General features: G+C 35.2%; 1 protein-coding gene across 1 annotated transcript; it reads left to right on the forward strand.

The window, feature by feature from the left end:
- The first annotated feature begins 3,827 nt into the window (after window positions 1-3,827).
- Window positions 3,828-16,597, forward strand: LOC119775260 (acetylcholinesterase-like). The gene is made up of 10 exons (XM_038273175.1): window positions 3,828-3,936; window positions 5,335-5,637; window positions 7,362-7,590; window positions 9,390-9,522; window positions 9,611-9,762; window positions 11,583-11,769; window positions 13,652-13,962; window positions 15,019-15,228; window positions 15,316-15,473; window positions 16,361-16,597. The coding sequence occupies exons 2-10, from the start codon at window positions 5,361-5,363 to the stop codon at window positions 16,450-16,452; spliced, it is 1,749 nt and encodes a 582-aa protein (XP_038129103.1). The 5' UTR covers window positions 3,828-3,936; window positions 5,335-5,360; the 3' UTR covers window positions 16,453-16,597.
- The last annotated feature ends 392 nt before the right edge of the window (window positions 16,598-16,989 follow it).

The following is a 16,989-nucleotide window of genomic DNA, read 5'->3' on the forward strand; positions in this document are numbered from 1 at the left end:
AGGGATTTACATTACTTCAACGGGTCTTTTAATGTTGTGTTATATCAGTCAATTAGTTATGAATCTAACTTGTCTTGGGCAACTCATAAACATGTATTTTGCTTTTGTTTTTTACGGCCATTCAGAGATTTACTTACAGTTTTGTTGTGGAATGGTTATGCTGCTCTCGAAATGTGTGACATAAGAAATTATAAGTCCTTAAGTCCTGGAAAATAATAATAATATTTTGTAAATTAATTTATTGTCCCAAAAAGGGGAAATTCATTCTCTGCATTTTGACCCATCCTTTGGGGAGCAGTGTGCTGCCTTTGCATGTCACCCAATGAGTATTCAGGGGTTAAGGGTTTTTGCTCAGGAATCCAAAATGGCAGTCCGTGGGAGTGGGGCTTGAACTCAGAACCTTCCAAGCGCAATGCCCTAACCACTAGGCAAACACTCGCCCAACTTGGGCCATGACCGTTTTATGGTGTTTACAGTACCTCAGCTGTAGAGTGCTTTTTTGTTTTGGTCTAATTGGAAGGCTAGCCGTTTCTTGGAGGATTCATTACTGATTCATGCTTTCTCCATTTTTTTAAATTACTTTCTTAACATTTGAGTTCTATGACCTTGCAATGACTTTGTGGCTTTTTTCTAAATAGATGTATTTCACTTTGTCACTACTCTACCCCTGCTTTTGAAATATTTTAGCCCGTATCCTGGTACCAAACAAGACATGTTTTTAACCACTCCTATAGTAACTCTTGCTTTAACAAAAAGAGAACTTGCCCCAAGGTACTTATTGTAGTCATGAGGTCAGAATAGTTTAAATACCCCCCTATAAATGAAACATTCCTTTGAAACCAGAATTTTGTATTAATTGAGGTTAACCTTGTGTGATTTTAAATTTATTTGTTAATCTGAAACATTTAAGGATGAAAAAAGCAAGCGGAGGAAAGGGTCAAAATATTGCCTCACTCTACTGCATTTCCATATTCATAAAGCAGAAAGAATATTTAGACATTAATTTTGTTTAATATGTTATGGAGGATCAGCTCTACCATATTTAAAAGTAAATACATAACCAAATAAATAAATGCTCAATAAATAAATAAGTATACAATTAATTGCACCCAAAAATACAATAAACAAATAAGTGAGACATAAATTTATAAATCTCTTTTAATTAGGTGCTTTATTTATTCGCCTTTGTAATAATTACCTTATTTATTTATTATCCGTTATAATCTTCAACTATTTATTAATTACTTATTTTTTTAAGTATTTATTTATGTGCATGTCTTTGTCTGTTTTATTCTTCCTTTGTATTATTTTAACCTATTTATTTCTGCCTTTCGTTTTACATTTCTGTATGCATTTCTGCCTTATTATGCAAATGTGGAAGGGCTGTGTCTTAGAGGGTAAACTTCTTCATTGGTTGGTTAGCATTCTACTGCATTGGTCGAATCTACAGGAGGAGAGGAGAGTCTGAAGTCGAGTCTGAAGTCACCGGCCGTTTCTCAATTCATAAGAACACGAGTATAGATTTGTGTCCTCACCAAGTTTGTTCTTGAGAAGAATACAGGAATGTGTGGACTTGGGGAGAATGGGAGCAGGCAGCATAAATAAAATATTGGTCAATTGGAACAGAAGCATACTTGTGATGTCACCGCATGCTCGGCTAGTAAATCAGTAAATCAGTATGAAAGAAAACTAAAAACATGTTTTAAAAATGTTTGTGAGAATAAATATGAAACAATGATAAAGGTTGCAGTGGAAATACAGAACAAAAGATACAAAATAAAGACCCTATTGTTTATCAAGTCACCCTATTGACTTAAACATTTTTTTTATCCTTTTCTTCTGTGTGTGAAATAAGTTTGTAAATATGTGAATCAAACTTGAATCTAAATTGACACAAACTTTTGTTTTTAAATATGGGACAGTTCCTTTTTCAAGGGACTGTTGGTTACCCTCTCTAAAACTCCAAGTTCACTCATTTGAACTTCCTTTCTCTTAACCTCAGTCTCTGCAAATGGAACTGCAGCAGGGCCATTAGCAGCCACATTGGCATTCACGTTGTAGGTTAAGTTTTAATGTTGTTGTTAACTAACAAAAGATATATAATACTGTCCTGATCAGAGAAATATGTGGTACTCTGATATAGGATTAAATCTGGAGGGGTGAATGTGGCTTTTTTCTTTACACATATCTAGAAGTTCTCCCAATTTGCTGGATGAAAGTGGTCTGCTATCAGATATAAAAAAAATTCTAATACCAAAAACACATAGGGAGACTGTTTAATTTTCTGACAATTCTGACTGAATTCTGACAATAAAAAAGTCAGAATTCTGAGAAAAAAGTTTGAATTCTGAGATTAAAGTCAGAATTCTGACTTTTTTCCCATACTAAACTGAAATAAAATTTTAAAATCAGTTAACTTTTTTTTTTTTTTTTTTCCCACTGGCCCTAATCCTCTTCCGTAGTTAGTAGTTGCCTTCAGGCGCACTAAACCTGGTAGTTACATGTGTTGTGACCCTAGTATCTCAAAGTTACACAGTGTTGCTCTAAGTCAATCAGAAGTGGATTTGCTGCTGTACTCTGTGTAACTTTTCTACTGATGATCAGAGTGTGCTTCAGTTTAGTGTCAGAAATGGGTTGCTGGACATTCAGAATATATAGATCCCAGTAATCCAAATTTAGAAGCAGCAAAGAAGCAGGGGATTATCCCATTACACTACTATGTTCAACTACAGGTGCTGTTTGTGTTATTTTACCACCTTGTAAATAAAAAGAAAATATTTCTCAAATCTGTTAAGGATCATCAATATGTTTCTTATCTCACAAATTGGGAAAAAATGTTTTTCTTCTGTCTGTGCAGATGAGCAAAATGTGCAATGTTTTCTTGGATTTTTGCACATTTTTATTTGGCTAAAATAGACAGGTTTCAGATATTACAGCCTAACAATGGAACCAAACGACCCTCTGGTCAGTTTCAATGTGCATGTTTCCAAGCAATACAGGGCCTTGTCCATATAAAGCCTCAAGCTCACCGCGGATCCAGACATTTGAATTGAGAAAGCCTCCTGGAGGGGAAGAAGAATGTCTTCAAATCTTGGAAACCAATTCCAGTGGATTGTTTTTAAACTTTTACGGAATGACTATGACCTGGATGACAGAAAATCTTCGTCAGAATTCAGCTAAAAACAACATCATAGATAAGTAACATGCTGCCCAAAAAGTAAGCACAGATTAGCTGGTACCAAAACAATAGATTTAGGCAGGAAACAGGAAATTGACCATTTGCTAACAACTAATTGAACGTTTCCTTTTTCCTTGGATGTCTTTCAAGGGAATTTCACAATATTTTAGGTTAACCCGCTGATGCAGTTGCAGAGTCAAACATACTGAAATTTTATGACAAATACAATTAGGATATCAGCTCCTTTTGCGATTTTAAAAGAAAGTAGTCTAGGGTAGGTTTAAACTGATTATAGGTAAGTATAAATTGTGTGTGTTTATACTATAAAGTTCTGTTGGATTACATTGATGGTAAATGGGCAATTTATTGATAACTTGAAATTAATTTGTTATTTTATTATTTATTGGTTTATATATATATATATATATATATATATATATATATATATATATATATATATATATATATATATATATATATATATATATATATATATATATATATATATTATTTATTTATTTTTTTTTTCATTTGGAAAAGATAAATACTTGTCCCAGTAATAATAGGTCATACAGGGTTAATTCAAAACTTATATTTACTGTGTCTAAAAGCGTGGCTGCAGATTTTGTAGTTATTTATGGGGGGTGTACTGGGAAAGGGGGCAGGATTGGACAGAGGGTGTAAACGCCTCCCTCATTTTATTAAGCCTGTGTATTGACTCACTCCAGTCACAAACTAATAACTACCTGACTGACAAGGTAAGGCATGGCTGAAACTTTATATAAATAAACGATTTGTGTTTTTCTGGTCGTTTATTTCTTTAGTCTGAACATCTGTTCGCGGTTTTTATAGGTTTTTTTCATTTTACTTCCCTCTTTCATGATGTAAAAAGCTCGTGCAAGCCCTGTGACTTGCACAGTAATATTAATCGCGAACTCGGGATTATCCCCTATCGGATTATAGATGAAGTAGACGTAGCAGCGCGCTGCAGGTTTGATCATCTCTGTCGGATGTGTCTGTTTTACGCAGGCCGCGTGCGATCGACTGCGCGCAGAGAGAGACTGCCCTGTCTGCGCAGGACGAGAAGGCAGTGAAAGCAAGCTGTTTAATGTACAAAAAAAGACCATAAAATTAAATATCATTTACTCAAAACCAAGTTACAAGTGTTTACAGTGTGCTGATTATATGGGATGCAAAGCATAATGGTTTGTATTTGAGGTAAATATTGTAGTGCAGTGGTGTCAAAAGTACACACATTTGTTACTTAAGTATTAGTGTAGATACTGCAGTTTAAGAACACTCTGGTAAAAGTTGAAGTATCAACTTGACCTCTTTACTTAAGCAAAAGTGAAAAAGTATGTGCTCCAAAAACTACTTAAAGTATAAACGTATTAAATAACCTTAAAAAAATAAACAAACAAACAAAAAAACAGATGTCACTATATGAATTGAAAGCTCACTTTTTTGACTTTTCGAAATATTCTTTGAGATAGGGCCAAGGATGAGGGAGGTCTTGTTGGTCTCCGTCTCCACCTTTCAAACATTTCGACATCTGTTTCTGAATCCGACATTGTAGCATGACATAGACGATTTGCGTTTGCAGTTCCAAGATCTGCTTGCTTCTGATGATTTCCTTTAGCTAAACAATAAATGTTTGCATTACATGACTCATCCAATTACACAAGTTTTTTACTAGATATGGATGACCTGCATTGGATGGCGCACATGACGTGAATTAAATATTTATAAACATTAAACCAAAGCCAAGAGTAAGGAATAACGTTTGTTTTAAAATGTAAGGAATAGAAAGTACAGATACTTGTGTGAAAATGTAATGAGTAGAAGTCAGAAGTAGAAAGAAAAATAAGTAATGGAGTAAAGTGTAGATACTTAAAAAGCGTACTTAAGTACAGTAATGAAGTATTTTTGTTTTGTTACTTAACACCTCTGTTGTAGTGTGACTGCAATATATATATATATATATATATATATATATATATATATATATATATATATATATATATATATATATATATATATATTACCAGTATTTCTTTGACTTTTTAATCAATGTAAATAGCCTACTTTTAATTTGTAAAATGTTAATCCTTGAATGTATAATAAAGTCTTCTTGTTTCTTGCTTTGTCCTTCCAAGATTTCCTATAACCTTTTGGAATACAAATGTTTCCAATTTGGATTTTGCTGTTTTCCATTCTGACTGCAACATTTGCCTCTCAAGATAACCTTGTAATCAGCACTACACATGGGAAAGTCCAAGGAAAGCTCTTGTCTGTTCCAAATGGCGAAGTTCGAGCATTCCTTGGGATTCCATATGCAAAGCCGCCTCTTGGAAAACTGAGATTCCGAGCACCAGAGCCAGTAGAGAAATGGGAAGGTGTGAAAGAGGCCAAGGAATTACCTAACTCCTGCTACCAGTTGCCAGATACAACCTATCCAGGTATGACTCCTATATACACAAATCAAGATACCTATTGTAGAAATAAGTTTCATTGAACCGCCTTTGTTTATATTGAACCCTAGGTTACATTTCTCAGCAAAAATTCTGGCATTATTGCAGTAGTTGGTGTTCTTTAATTTATATTTCAGAAACATAGGTTATTACAAATAACAGATCTACAAGGTCTTCCCCTGTTGAAAATGTAGAGGGAAATGTAGGGGCTCAGATATAAGAAGTTGATTAAGCTGAAGCAAACAATAAATTCTGAATTTGATACAACTGCAGTGGATAAAATCTTAAATGTACAATTTTAAAACCCCTAACCACATTTATCACTCTCCCTCTTAAAAAATGCATTCACCCTGTAATTCTTAAACTAAACTACAAAGTGTTAGGGCAAACTTTAAAAAAAGAAGTATCTCTCAATATGCAAAGCTTTTAGAGACCTATCCCTCAAGATGTGTGGTTGAGGTTGCAGAAGATGAGACTGAGTCAAAGAGCTGAGCAAAATTCCATCCTCTATTTTACATTTTTATTTTTTAGTGAATCTCCAAAAAAACTTACGTTTTTTTATACCACTTCACTGTGATGAGCTAGTCTATACAAAACAATTTGTTGACATTTGTGACTGTAAGATTACAACATGTAAGAACAATAAATTAACACTTTGTTTCAGTTGCGTCTTTAAAAATAGAATAAATTTAGCAAATAAACCTTATAAGACCCAAGAGCATAATATTTCACTCAAGGATTGTTTGCATGTGACATGTGTTATCTAAAAGTCCTTCTGACTTTAGATTTACCCAAACAAAGTTACTAAAGTATGGGATAATACCCGTACTCGTCGTCTCTAGCTTTCTCTGGGACCAGGTTGCTGGGGCAGCGGTCTCAGTAGAGTCTCACAAGCTTCCCTCTCCACAGACACTTCCTCCAGCTTTGCTGGGGAATCCTTAGGTGCTCCCAGTCCAGCCGAGAGACATATTCTCTCCAGCGTGTCCGGAGTCGTCCCATGGGTCTCCTTCTGGTGGGGCTTGTCTGGACACCTCCTTCAGGAGGTCCTTGGGAAACTGGCTCTGAGGACATACGGATTAATATAACAATAATTATCAATAAAAACACAAGAATACATGTTTAAATTCGGCTTTCGACTAGTGAATCACATTGTAACATGGTTACCTCTATGGTTCCAAGCAGGAAGCTCCTCTTGTGCATTCACTCCCTTTGCAAGTGGACTACGAATAGAGATGTTGGGTGTTTTTGTCTTTCTATAACCTTGACAAGGTCCTAATATTACCATATAATTCATTCAGATTAGGATTGGATTACTATGGTTGATTGTTCAGGTAATAAACTGAGAAAATGAAATATTTTATTTTTATGCACAATCACATATAACAGTTAAAAAAGGTAATGGCTTAATCAGTTATTTAATTTGCCAACTTGTGCCCCTGTTAGAATAAAGATGATCTTAAAATATGATTTGAACAAGAATAAAGAAAAAATGTCAAGGTAGGTTGGGAGATGTGGAATTACTGGGAGAAAGAAGGCAATAGTACATTTTTACAAGACATCATTTATTTCTCGCAAAGGTAAATATTAACAATTTCATATCAGTGTACAGGCTTTCAGGGGAAGGGACTTATCTCAGATAATCTTATCCTGTGTCCAGACAAAGCTGTTAGCTTGTCTGGTTAACAATATTGTTGTTTTTTTTTCTTTTGCAGGGTTCATAGGTGCAGAGATATGGAATCCAAACACACCCCTGAGTGAGGATTGTCTGTACTTAAATGTATGGTCGCCTAATTTCAACAATACCCAGTCGTCGACCCTTGCTCCTGTATTAGTTTGGATCTATGGTGGTGGCTTTGTCACTGGAACATCCACCCTGGATTTGTACCAAGCCCACTTCCTGAGTAAAGCTGAAGGTGTTGTTGTTGTATCGATGAACTATAGGTTAGAATTACTTTCAGCTGAAATTATTAATGTTATCCAATCATAGTCATTGTGACACTTTTGGATTTTTGATGTGTTTTTACTCAGAAAAAAACAATTGCATCTAGGGAAGACATTATCTTAGCAAAATCCAGTTTTCCAGAACTGCAGTCCAATGACTCATTAGTTCAAACATGGGAGTCACCTAAAAAAAAACAAGACAGAAGTCTAGAATAGAGGAAACATTGCTTCCGAGAAAAAGGCAATTCATTTGTTTGACCTTGCTTAACTGCAGTGACGTGCGGTGAGGTTCATAGCTGGTGAGGCACTGACGTCATCAGAATCAGATTTGCAAATAGATGCATAGATTGACAGCAGTTTACAGGTTATGTTTCACTTCTGCATCCTTACACATACAAACTGTAGCTCACAAAACACACATTTCCTTAAAAAACAAAACAAAATAAATGTTATTACTGTCTTACCTTTACTTATAAATGAATAGAAGTCCTCCTTATCTTCCTTCAGTTTTAAAAGTCTCTCTGTCTCAATGGAGATCACTGCCAGGGAAGAAAGCCTTCCTTGATCCGTCCTGTTCCTGCCTTATGTTTTCAGTCTCTTGAGCACCCCCTGCCATGAGGCAAGAGAACTGCCTGCCTCACCTCGAACTTGTTCTCTGCCGTTTATAATCGCTCATTACACGAAACACGTTACACAAACACAGTTGGTGACAAAAAGCTCTGTACATTATATACATAAGCCAAATTATTAGAAATAAGTTCACATATTACATTTGTTTAAACCATTTTATTGACGCCGTACAGCAACATGCTCTCTCCGCTTTGCAGCCAGCGCAGAGCCAGGGGTTGCGCAATCCAAGGTGAGGCAGAGCTCGCTGCTGCCTCACCAGCATCGCTTCCAAGCATTTGAATGGGAAAATAAGAAAATTCAGCGATTTTGAACAAATAAAAATCGAAATTGGTGAAGCTACATGAAAAATGAATATTTTTTAGTACAAACCACCGGATGAATATAACAATTTAAATTACTTTATGATTATATATTTTCTTTCTTTCCATGATGGCTGGTGAGGCACTGCCTCACCTGCCTCCCCTGACCGCACGTCACTGCTTAACTGTTTATCTCACATTTTATGTCTGCCACTTAAACATTCAGTTTTAAAAGTTAAACTTTAACTTGAGAGCAAGAATTAGATAACAAACGGTACGAGGAATTACACTTGGTGTTGATGGTACAGACAAATTATATATATATATATATATATATATATATATATATATATAATCTATAGCTATATACAATATAAAGCATACATTAAACCATATCCAATGATAGTATATAGCCATATAATATATACACATTAGACTTTTGAACTGTGTGTAAATGTAAAACAGGAGGTCTGGAGATGAAAGGGGTCCAGGAATCATCGCTAAAACCAGAGTTAAATTGTAAAACAAAACCAAAGAGTACCAACACACTCAGTCAGCCGTCCATGGCGCCATCTTAGATAAAGATAGAATTAACATCTATAGTCACATATTCATCATTGGCTTTCTTTAATCCCCTTTTTCAATTTGAATTCTGATACATTTTTCATGTTTGCACCAATCTTTTTGGACATAATTGTCTTTTTAGCAATACATTTTCAAAAAGGTTTCCCTCACATTGCTTTATCAGTAAAAATGATCAACAGTCCGTGTAAAAGCCAAAAGTAGCAGCAACATTGTGTTTAAAGTAACAAATCAATATGTTTGTTGAATGTTTTTAAGACTTTTTATTATTGTGATCATTATTTATAGAGTGGGAGCATTTGGCTTTTTGAGTCTTCCAGACAACAAATACTTACGGGGAAATGCAGGCCTACTAGATCAGCGTTTGGCACTCAAATGGGTAGCCAGTAACATTGCTGCATTTGGAGGTGATCCTTCCAAGGTAAAATTATTTTGCCATTATTGTTTCTAAAGTATGAGGGAAACATTGTGTAAACTGTTAAACTAATCTTGTGTATTCATGTTTCCAGGTAACAATATTTGGTGAAAGTGCAGGGTCCGCGTCAGTGGGTTTCCACCTGCTCTCTCCAGGCAGCCACAGCCTCTTTCAAAGGGCTGTGATGCAGAGTGGCTCCCCTAATGCACCATGGGCCAAAATAAGCCAGTGGGAAGCCTGGGACAGGTATTGCGATTTATGTATTAAGTCATATTATCTAGGCTACTCCAGATAGAAAATTACCTGAATTTCAGTGAACTGTTATTGTTACCTATTAAAATGTCATATGGATATAAAATAGTCAGCATTAAAGTAGTCTAATGCTGATAAGCCATCTTGATCAGGTTGTAAGGTATGACACCTGGCTTTGAATGAAAGATAGAAATAAAGAATGAATGAGAATGCATATTAATTTGGTTTCCAGAAAGCCAGCCCTATAAAGCGCAGTGGTTGTCAAAAAAAAAAAAAAATAGCATCTTGAATACAGAATAAATAGGCTTGAAATAAAGTTTCCAACCTGCTTAAAACTTAATTTCCTTTTTTTTTTGTGGTTTTTTTGTTACCCTGAAATGTTTGCTTTAAAATCAAGCTTGATTCAAACAGAACAACAAGGGTCGTTTAAAAGTTTTACTGGACTGTGAAACTCCCACAGGTCAAAAGGGATTCACCAGAAACAGCAACAAGAAACCTTGAAGGAAACTGACCAGTTTACCAGACAGAAACAGGGGGAGAAATCTTTTTTGTTGAATTATCACTAACATTCTCAGGGTTTGAGAACAAAGTTTGAGTATTTCCAAAGATGCCGGTTGGCGTGTGACATCACTGGAGAACCCTCAGAGGATTCCAGAATCTGTCCAGCTGATTTTGAGGAACCCTTCTTTGATAGCTAATTGTTGGTCCAGGGAAATGCACAGGATCAGATCAGAGAGCAGGCACAGGCAGAATGATCAAGGGGGCAAACCAGAGTTCAGAATTCGATAGCTGGTCTAGAATCAAAGCCAGGTGATCTGAGATCCAGAGACAATGCAAGGAAAAAACCAAGAGAGTGGTCAGGGCACACAAAACAGGTCAGCGATCCAAAAACACACTATGATAGGTCCAATAGGGTTCAGGCAGGCTCAGAGAATCAGGGGCAGAATAAACTCAGAATCATGCAGGCAGACAGGAGGGAACAGAATGCTGCATAAAACTCACAGGTGGATCATAATATTCTTGCACTAGTGATTGGTCTGAGAGCTGGTGATATAGTTAGTTGAGCATGGGAACTAATGTGTTGAATCAGACCAGCAATAGTCCCAGGAATCATGACAATTGCTGTATAAAATGCTGATACTGTAAGTGATGATTATGGCATCCTTGGGTTTAATTTTGTCCACTCTTCTTTTTTTAGCGCCAGTTACATATTTAAGACTCTGTCACAGCATCTCAATTGGTCTTAATAATCTTAAGCGTCTTCTATATTTTTGTTGTTTTTTTTTTTTAACCAAAAAACAAAGTTGCACATTTTAATTTTTAACATGACTTTTGAGTCTTTTGAGTCATATTGTGAAAATGGCAACCCTTAGCACTGTGAGAGATTAATGGAGGGATTGTGATCTTTTTTTTGTTTGCTTGTTAAAAAAAATAGAATGGGACAAATGGGCAAGTGTCATACAGGCACATTATCAGAAAAAAAAACTGGCTCTTAACTGGCTGGCAAGCATCTTTGTAATTCATTAAAATGGTTGCATAATTTGTTTATACTGTAAGGAATGAGAGAGGATGGTAATCTTTCCCAATCACTTTTAGTTATTTTTAGTCCAGCAAATTTACATGAACCATAAGCGAAACTTTACAGCTAGGTGGACTGTTGAGCACTATTTGTATTTTAAAAACCAAATGTTTTAAAAGTGACGACTCTCTCTACCTCCACTTCAGTTGCAAATAGTTGCTTTACATTAAAGTGCCTTACTCCCTTGGTGCCCATTTTTCTAATTTTTTTATTGGCCTCCTCTGCTACCAACCAGGTCTTTAATGCTAGCAAAAAAGCTAGATTGTCCTACGGATCATTCAGCTCATCTGGAAACCTGTCTGCAACAAGCTGATCCTCACAAGATCTCAGTCAAGCAATATGAAGTTATTCCACAGCCCTCATTACTGTCCTTACCTTTTGGCCCAATTGTTGATGGGGAGTTCTTACCAGATGAAGTTGAAGTAAGTCTCTATTATATATGTCTGTGTTAATAGTTTTGTTTAAAACTGAAAATAGCTACATATAAATACTGTGCCTTTTAAAAACAGAATACCCAGATTTGTAATAAGTTCTATATCAAGTTGCCATTTGAAGGGTTTGGTCAACTACTGTTAAAAACCAGCAAAAACTGGATATCCAAGAACCCATCACCCTCTCTCATGGAAAAACTGAGATAAGAGGAAACTTGCTGATGTTGAAAAGAAAAAGCAGTAGCACCTGAATTTTGGACATATAACCTATACATTTCCCATAATATTAGCAAAAGAAGCACACAACTTACAGATAGCACATAACCGGAAGCCTGAAACAATCCAACATATATTTTATAATAAAATCAGTCAGTTCAGAGCTTTCAATTTCTTATAGAGTTTGCAAATTAATTTACCAGCAACCTTTTGAATTGTGGAAGGAAACTAATTACTCGGAAACAAAAAGGAGAAGTAGGTGTGGGGAGGAGAATAAACATAGTGTTCAAAATATCTTTGTTTAACAGATAAAACTAACAATCAGGAAATTTTACTGCAAGTTTCATCATTATTTCAAAGAAAATAACTTGACACTCATGCTTTTCCCCTCTATCCAGGGAGGTCTTTGAACATTTTAGTTGCCCAGTCCAGAGCTGTTTACTTAAAGGTTGCTCTCATAATTACCAGGGCAGGAACAGGACATAACTCCAGGAAATACCTCCTTCAGAAGACATGAATACAGTAAGCTATTTATGTAAGAAAAAAAAAAAAAACCTTACTAACAAAAAAAACATCATGATTACTTCATCATCCTGATTCCGTTTTGAAGCAAGGCTTGTAGGAGAGCTCAAAAGTCTCTTGATAACCATCTATTTCTATCTCTATTTTTTCTGGTGCTGTAGGTTTTGTTTAAAGAATATAATACAAACTTTTTGTTGAAATTTTATGGTAGTAAGCAAATAAACTGCTACTTTTCTTGCTGAAGCTTATATCTCAAACATGGCAGGCAACAGCTCCCCAATCAGTTTGGCTAACTCTGCAACTCAATTATCTGGGCTTAGCTTTGACTGGTGGTTCTTACAAGCTGAACTATATTTTGACTATAAAACCCGCTCACTTAAAGAAATGACATGGTAAAGTTCGTTTTTTTTACTGTTTTTCTTGACAATCCTGTGTTAGGTAGGACAGGCCCTTTTGATTATCTATAGTGCTTACCAGTTACAGACGTGATCACTGCCTTTTGTCTTCCTAGCAACAGTTTAAAATACGTTCTTATAGGGATGAAATAAGATCAATTTAGCTAGAATCGATGCTTTCATTTACCTACTGTAGGTGCTATTGTTTTTGTTTATTTTTTATATATCCCATCTAAAAAAGTATGTGTTGTATACATATTTGTACCCAGAGATGGCCAGATGCCAAAAAATATTACAATCAAAACAAAGAAATAAAAAGCTAAAGAAAAAAAATTTGTGAGGGGGTGCAAGGCTGGAAGTTCTTTTTATACCTGAAAGTTACTATATTGAAAAAAAAAAACAACAACTTTAAAACTAGCTTTAAACTAACTTTAAAACTTTAGAACTAATCCATTAATTCATTGTATGTGATGTGGTGGAAACAATGATTTACTGTATGCAATTACTGGATCATATTTTAGATTACTAGCTATTTAGTAACAAAACTAAAGGAGTTTCCCCCCTTAATTTTAATTAAAAAAACAGTTTCATAAAAAAAAAAAATATCAACAAAATGTCTGACAGCTGTGTGTTTAAGTCAAGAAACTCATGGCTGGCAAAACAAAAACATTTCATGTAATTCTTTATATAACATTCATACCCAAGTATTTTAATCTCGTCTTTTCTTGTCTGTACTGTAGGTGATGCTTGACAGTAGTAATCTTCCAAAGAAGGACCTGATGATAGGTCTAAATAAGGATGAAGGGACCTACTTTCTTCTTTATGGAATGCCTGGTTTCAGCCTCACTGGCCAGAGTCTAATCAGCAGGAATGACTTTCTGAAAGGCATACCAATAGCAATGGTGGATGCAAGTCATAACGCTAAAGAAGCAGCTGTTTTTCACTACACTGATTGGACTGATGAGGACAATGGAATGAAAAACCGGGACTCGCTTGGTAGTCTGGTTGGAGATCAGCTGCTTGTTTGTCCTGTGCTTGACTTTGCTCAGAGGTATGTTTCACGGTTTATATGATATAAATGGCAGGATAGTAAGTTCCAAAAGTGTTGTTTTGAAGATTTGTGACGTGACAGAATACTGCAATACAGAACAAGTGTATGCTATCACAGATTATTCTCCTTTGCAGGTCATCCAGTGATTCTATGGGCGGCTTCTTTAATTAATATCCTTACTTGACCTGTACAGGTTCCTTACCAATTTACCCATTCAAATACAGTAATGATTATTCAATTGGATCATGCATTCTGCTGTAGCTTGCTTGTCAGATAAAAAGTACCTACTGAAAACTTGAACCTTCAAACATGTATTAAACATACATTTTATTAGGCCCTAATTTTGAGATTAAAAGGTAATATTTCTTATTGCCAGTTTCCAATATGCTTTCTTTAAATGTCAAGATTTAATTAGCGGAAATCTGCACAATTAACGGAAATATAATATTGTAATGATACCCCAAAACATGGGTCTTTAATTCTTATTTTGTCTGCAGCCTCTGTGATCTGCATGTTTTAGAAATGTTTTTGCTCTTGTACCCTTGAAACAAATGATTGCATTCCCCCATTGGCAGCCATCAGAGGTGCAGAGGTCTGTTAATTGTTCATTTATTTCTTATATAATTTGTTATATAATTCAGGTGTACGGAGGTAGGGAAACTTACTAAACATGTGAGACACTGAGTTAAGAGGACTTGGAATGACGATGTCGACTCAGATGAAAACAAAAATAAACACTTTTTTAGTAACATGAGATAATGTATAATGCATGTTGTATCAGTGAGATGTGGTCTGCGTTCTTGAGTTCTGTTTTAGACTTAAGGGTTTCAAATGTCAGATTTGCTGCTTGAGTCTTGATGTGAACTAAAATTGTCACCTGAATTATTGTAACTGGAATTATGCATTAATATTTTTCCTTGCAGCAATAAAATTTGCTGCAAGGAAACATTATCAAGTAAACTGACTTACAACAGTTTAATCTCAGTTATATTATGTATTATAATATAAAATATTTCAGCAGTTTTTAATATTTGTTAACTTTTTATGACTTTTTAGGTACTCACAAGGTGGGGGTAAGACCCTTCTGTATTTCTTTGACCACATGTCATCCACAAATCCCTGGCCAGACTGGATGGGAGTAATGCACAGCTACGAGATAGAATTTGTCTTTGGAATGCCTCTGGATGCTTCCCTTGGATACACAAAGAATGAAGTAAACATGACCAAGAAGTTTATGAAGCACTGGGCTAACTTTGCGCGGACTGGGTAAGCTAAAAAGACTCTTATTTAGTTATTATAGAAACCAAAAGACAACTCAATGATAGTTTTTTATTTCTCATTCATACTTTTCAGGAATCCAGGGCTTGATGGAGCTGCGTGGCCGGAGTTTACATCTGAAAGTCAGAAGTACATAACTTTGAACTACAATCATCCAGAACAAAGGAGCATGATGAGAGCTAAAGAATGTCATCTCTGGAACAAATTGCTGCCTCAAATCCAGAAGACCTCTGGTAAGACACACAAGTTTGCCTATTATTCTACATCGTTAGTTTTTAACATTTTGCTGAGACCTCCAAAAGAGATATGTTACAGGTCTGCAACTCAAAACAAAATTGGGCAGATCTGATTTGTCTTGAAACTCTTAATATCAGACTCGGTGAATAGTTCTCAAATTAACCAATATATATATTTTCTAATCACTGCTATTAATAGCTTTTTTTCCCAACATAAGACAGATTAAGATTAATATAGTGATTTGCAGAAAAACATCTAAGTGAATCAAAAAACACAGATTTTTTTTAAAGAACTGTGTATATTATTTAACTTTTATTGAAATTTGATTTCATAGCCTTTCACATACTGACTAAAGATTCTGAAGTATACATTCTTATATACATTATAGATGATTTTATGATGAACATTTAATTTAATCTTTTTATAAAATTGCATACCAAGTCATCTTAAGGTTCTGTCGTTAATGATTGACTGTTAGTACTTGTGAAACAGCATGTTTCTTTGACAGTTTATCTATTGGTTAATAATCAGCTAGTGTGAAGACCTAAAAGCAAGTAAATCGAGGACATTAACTAACATATCTACATTTATTTAAACACTGATTTTTAGAAATAGCCATAAAGAAAATCTCTAGCAACTTTAAATACACCTAAAGAGCTAAGTAGATGGAACTTGATAAGCCTCTTTTAACTGTTTTGAGTCATTTTTTTTTGCTTTGTGTTAAAGATAAAAACACCCTGTATTGTAAATAGTTTTTAACAAAGTTTTGGGTTCTATAAGAATTTTAGTTTTGAAAATTATTCTAAAAGAAGAAATTAAAGCTTGTAAATGAAACATTGTTGTTAATGATTACTTTACAATGCTTCTTCTCTCTCTTTTACAGATGATCTGCAGTCATGTAAAGCAAGTGGGATTATACTCAGTTCTAATTGGATATTCCTTCTCATTTTACTAGTTATAAGTTTAACCCCTTGACTGAGTTCAGAAACCTCCCAACTGTTGAGTTCATGTCTTTATATCTGACAAATTATCTAACCACTGCCTGAAATCTATAGCTTATTTGTACCTTGGTTGCACTGTTGATTACAAGTTTCTGCTTAAATCATCCATTCAAACAAAACAGGAAACAAACTGCTACAGTAGCAGCCATCCAAAATGGTCCCTCTGAATGGCAGCCCACTTCCCTGCAACTCCCAGCAAAATCCCCTCCAATTTCCAGCCAGTGGAGTGACCCCCTCCTTCTCCTGGGCGTGTATATTTTTTTTAACTCTGACTCCACCTTTTCACTGAATTACAGGGTCTGACCAGGAGATGGTGCTTCTCTTTAGATCTTAATGTCCTAAAATAATGACAGAAATAATATTTTATTACAGAGATTGATGTTTGAAAATGAATTGTAGGAAAGTGAATCAAGGAAAGTGGGGAAATTACTACTGTATATCTGTACTTTATGCTTTCCTCCATCAAGCTTACATCTCTAGCATTAACTGGATGCAGACTGTATTTTTATTA

The sequence above is a fragment of the Cyprinodon tularosa genome, unplaced genomic scaffold (genome assembly GCF_016077235.1).
Source record: "Cyprinodon tularosa strain WSP-4 unplaced genomic scaffold, ASM1607723v1 ctg86, whole genome shotgun sequence".
In the NCBI taxonomy this organism is placed as follows: Eukaryota; Metazoa; Chordata; class Actinopteri; order Cyprinodontiformes; family Cyprinodontidae; genus Cyprinodon; species Cyprinodon tularosa.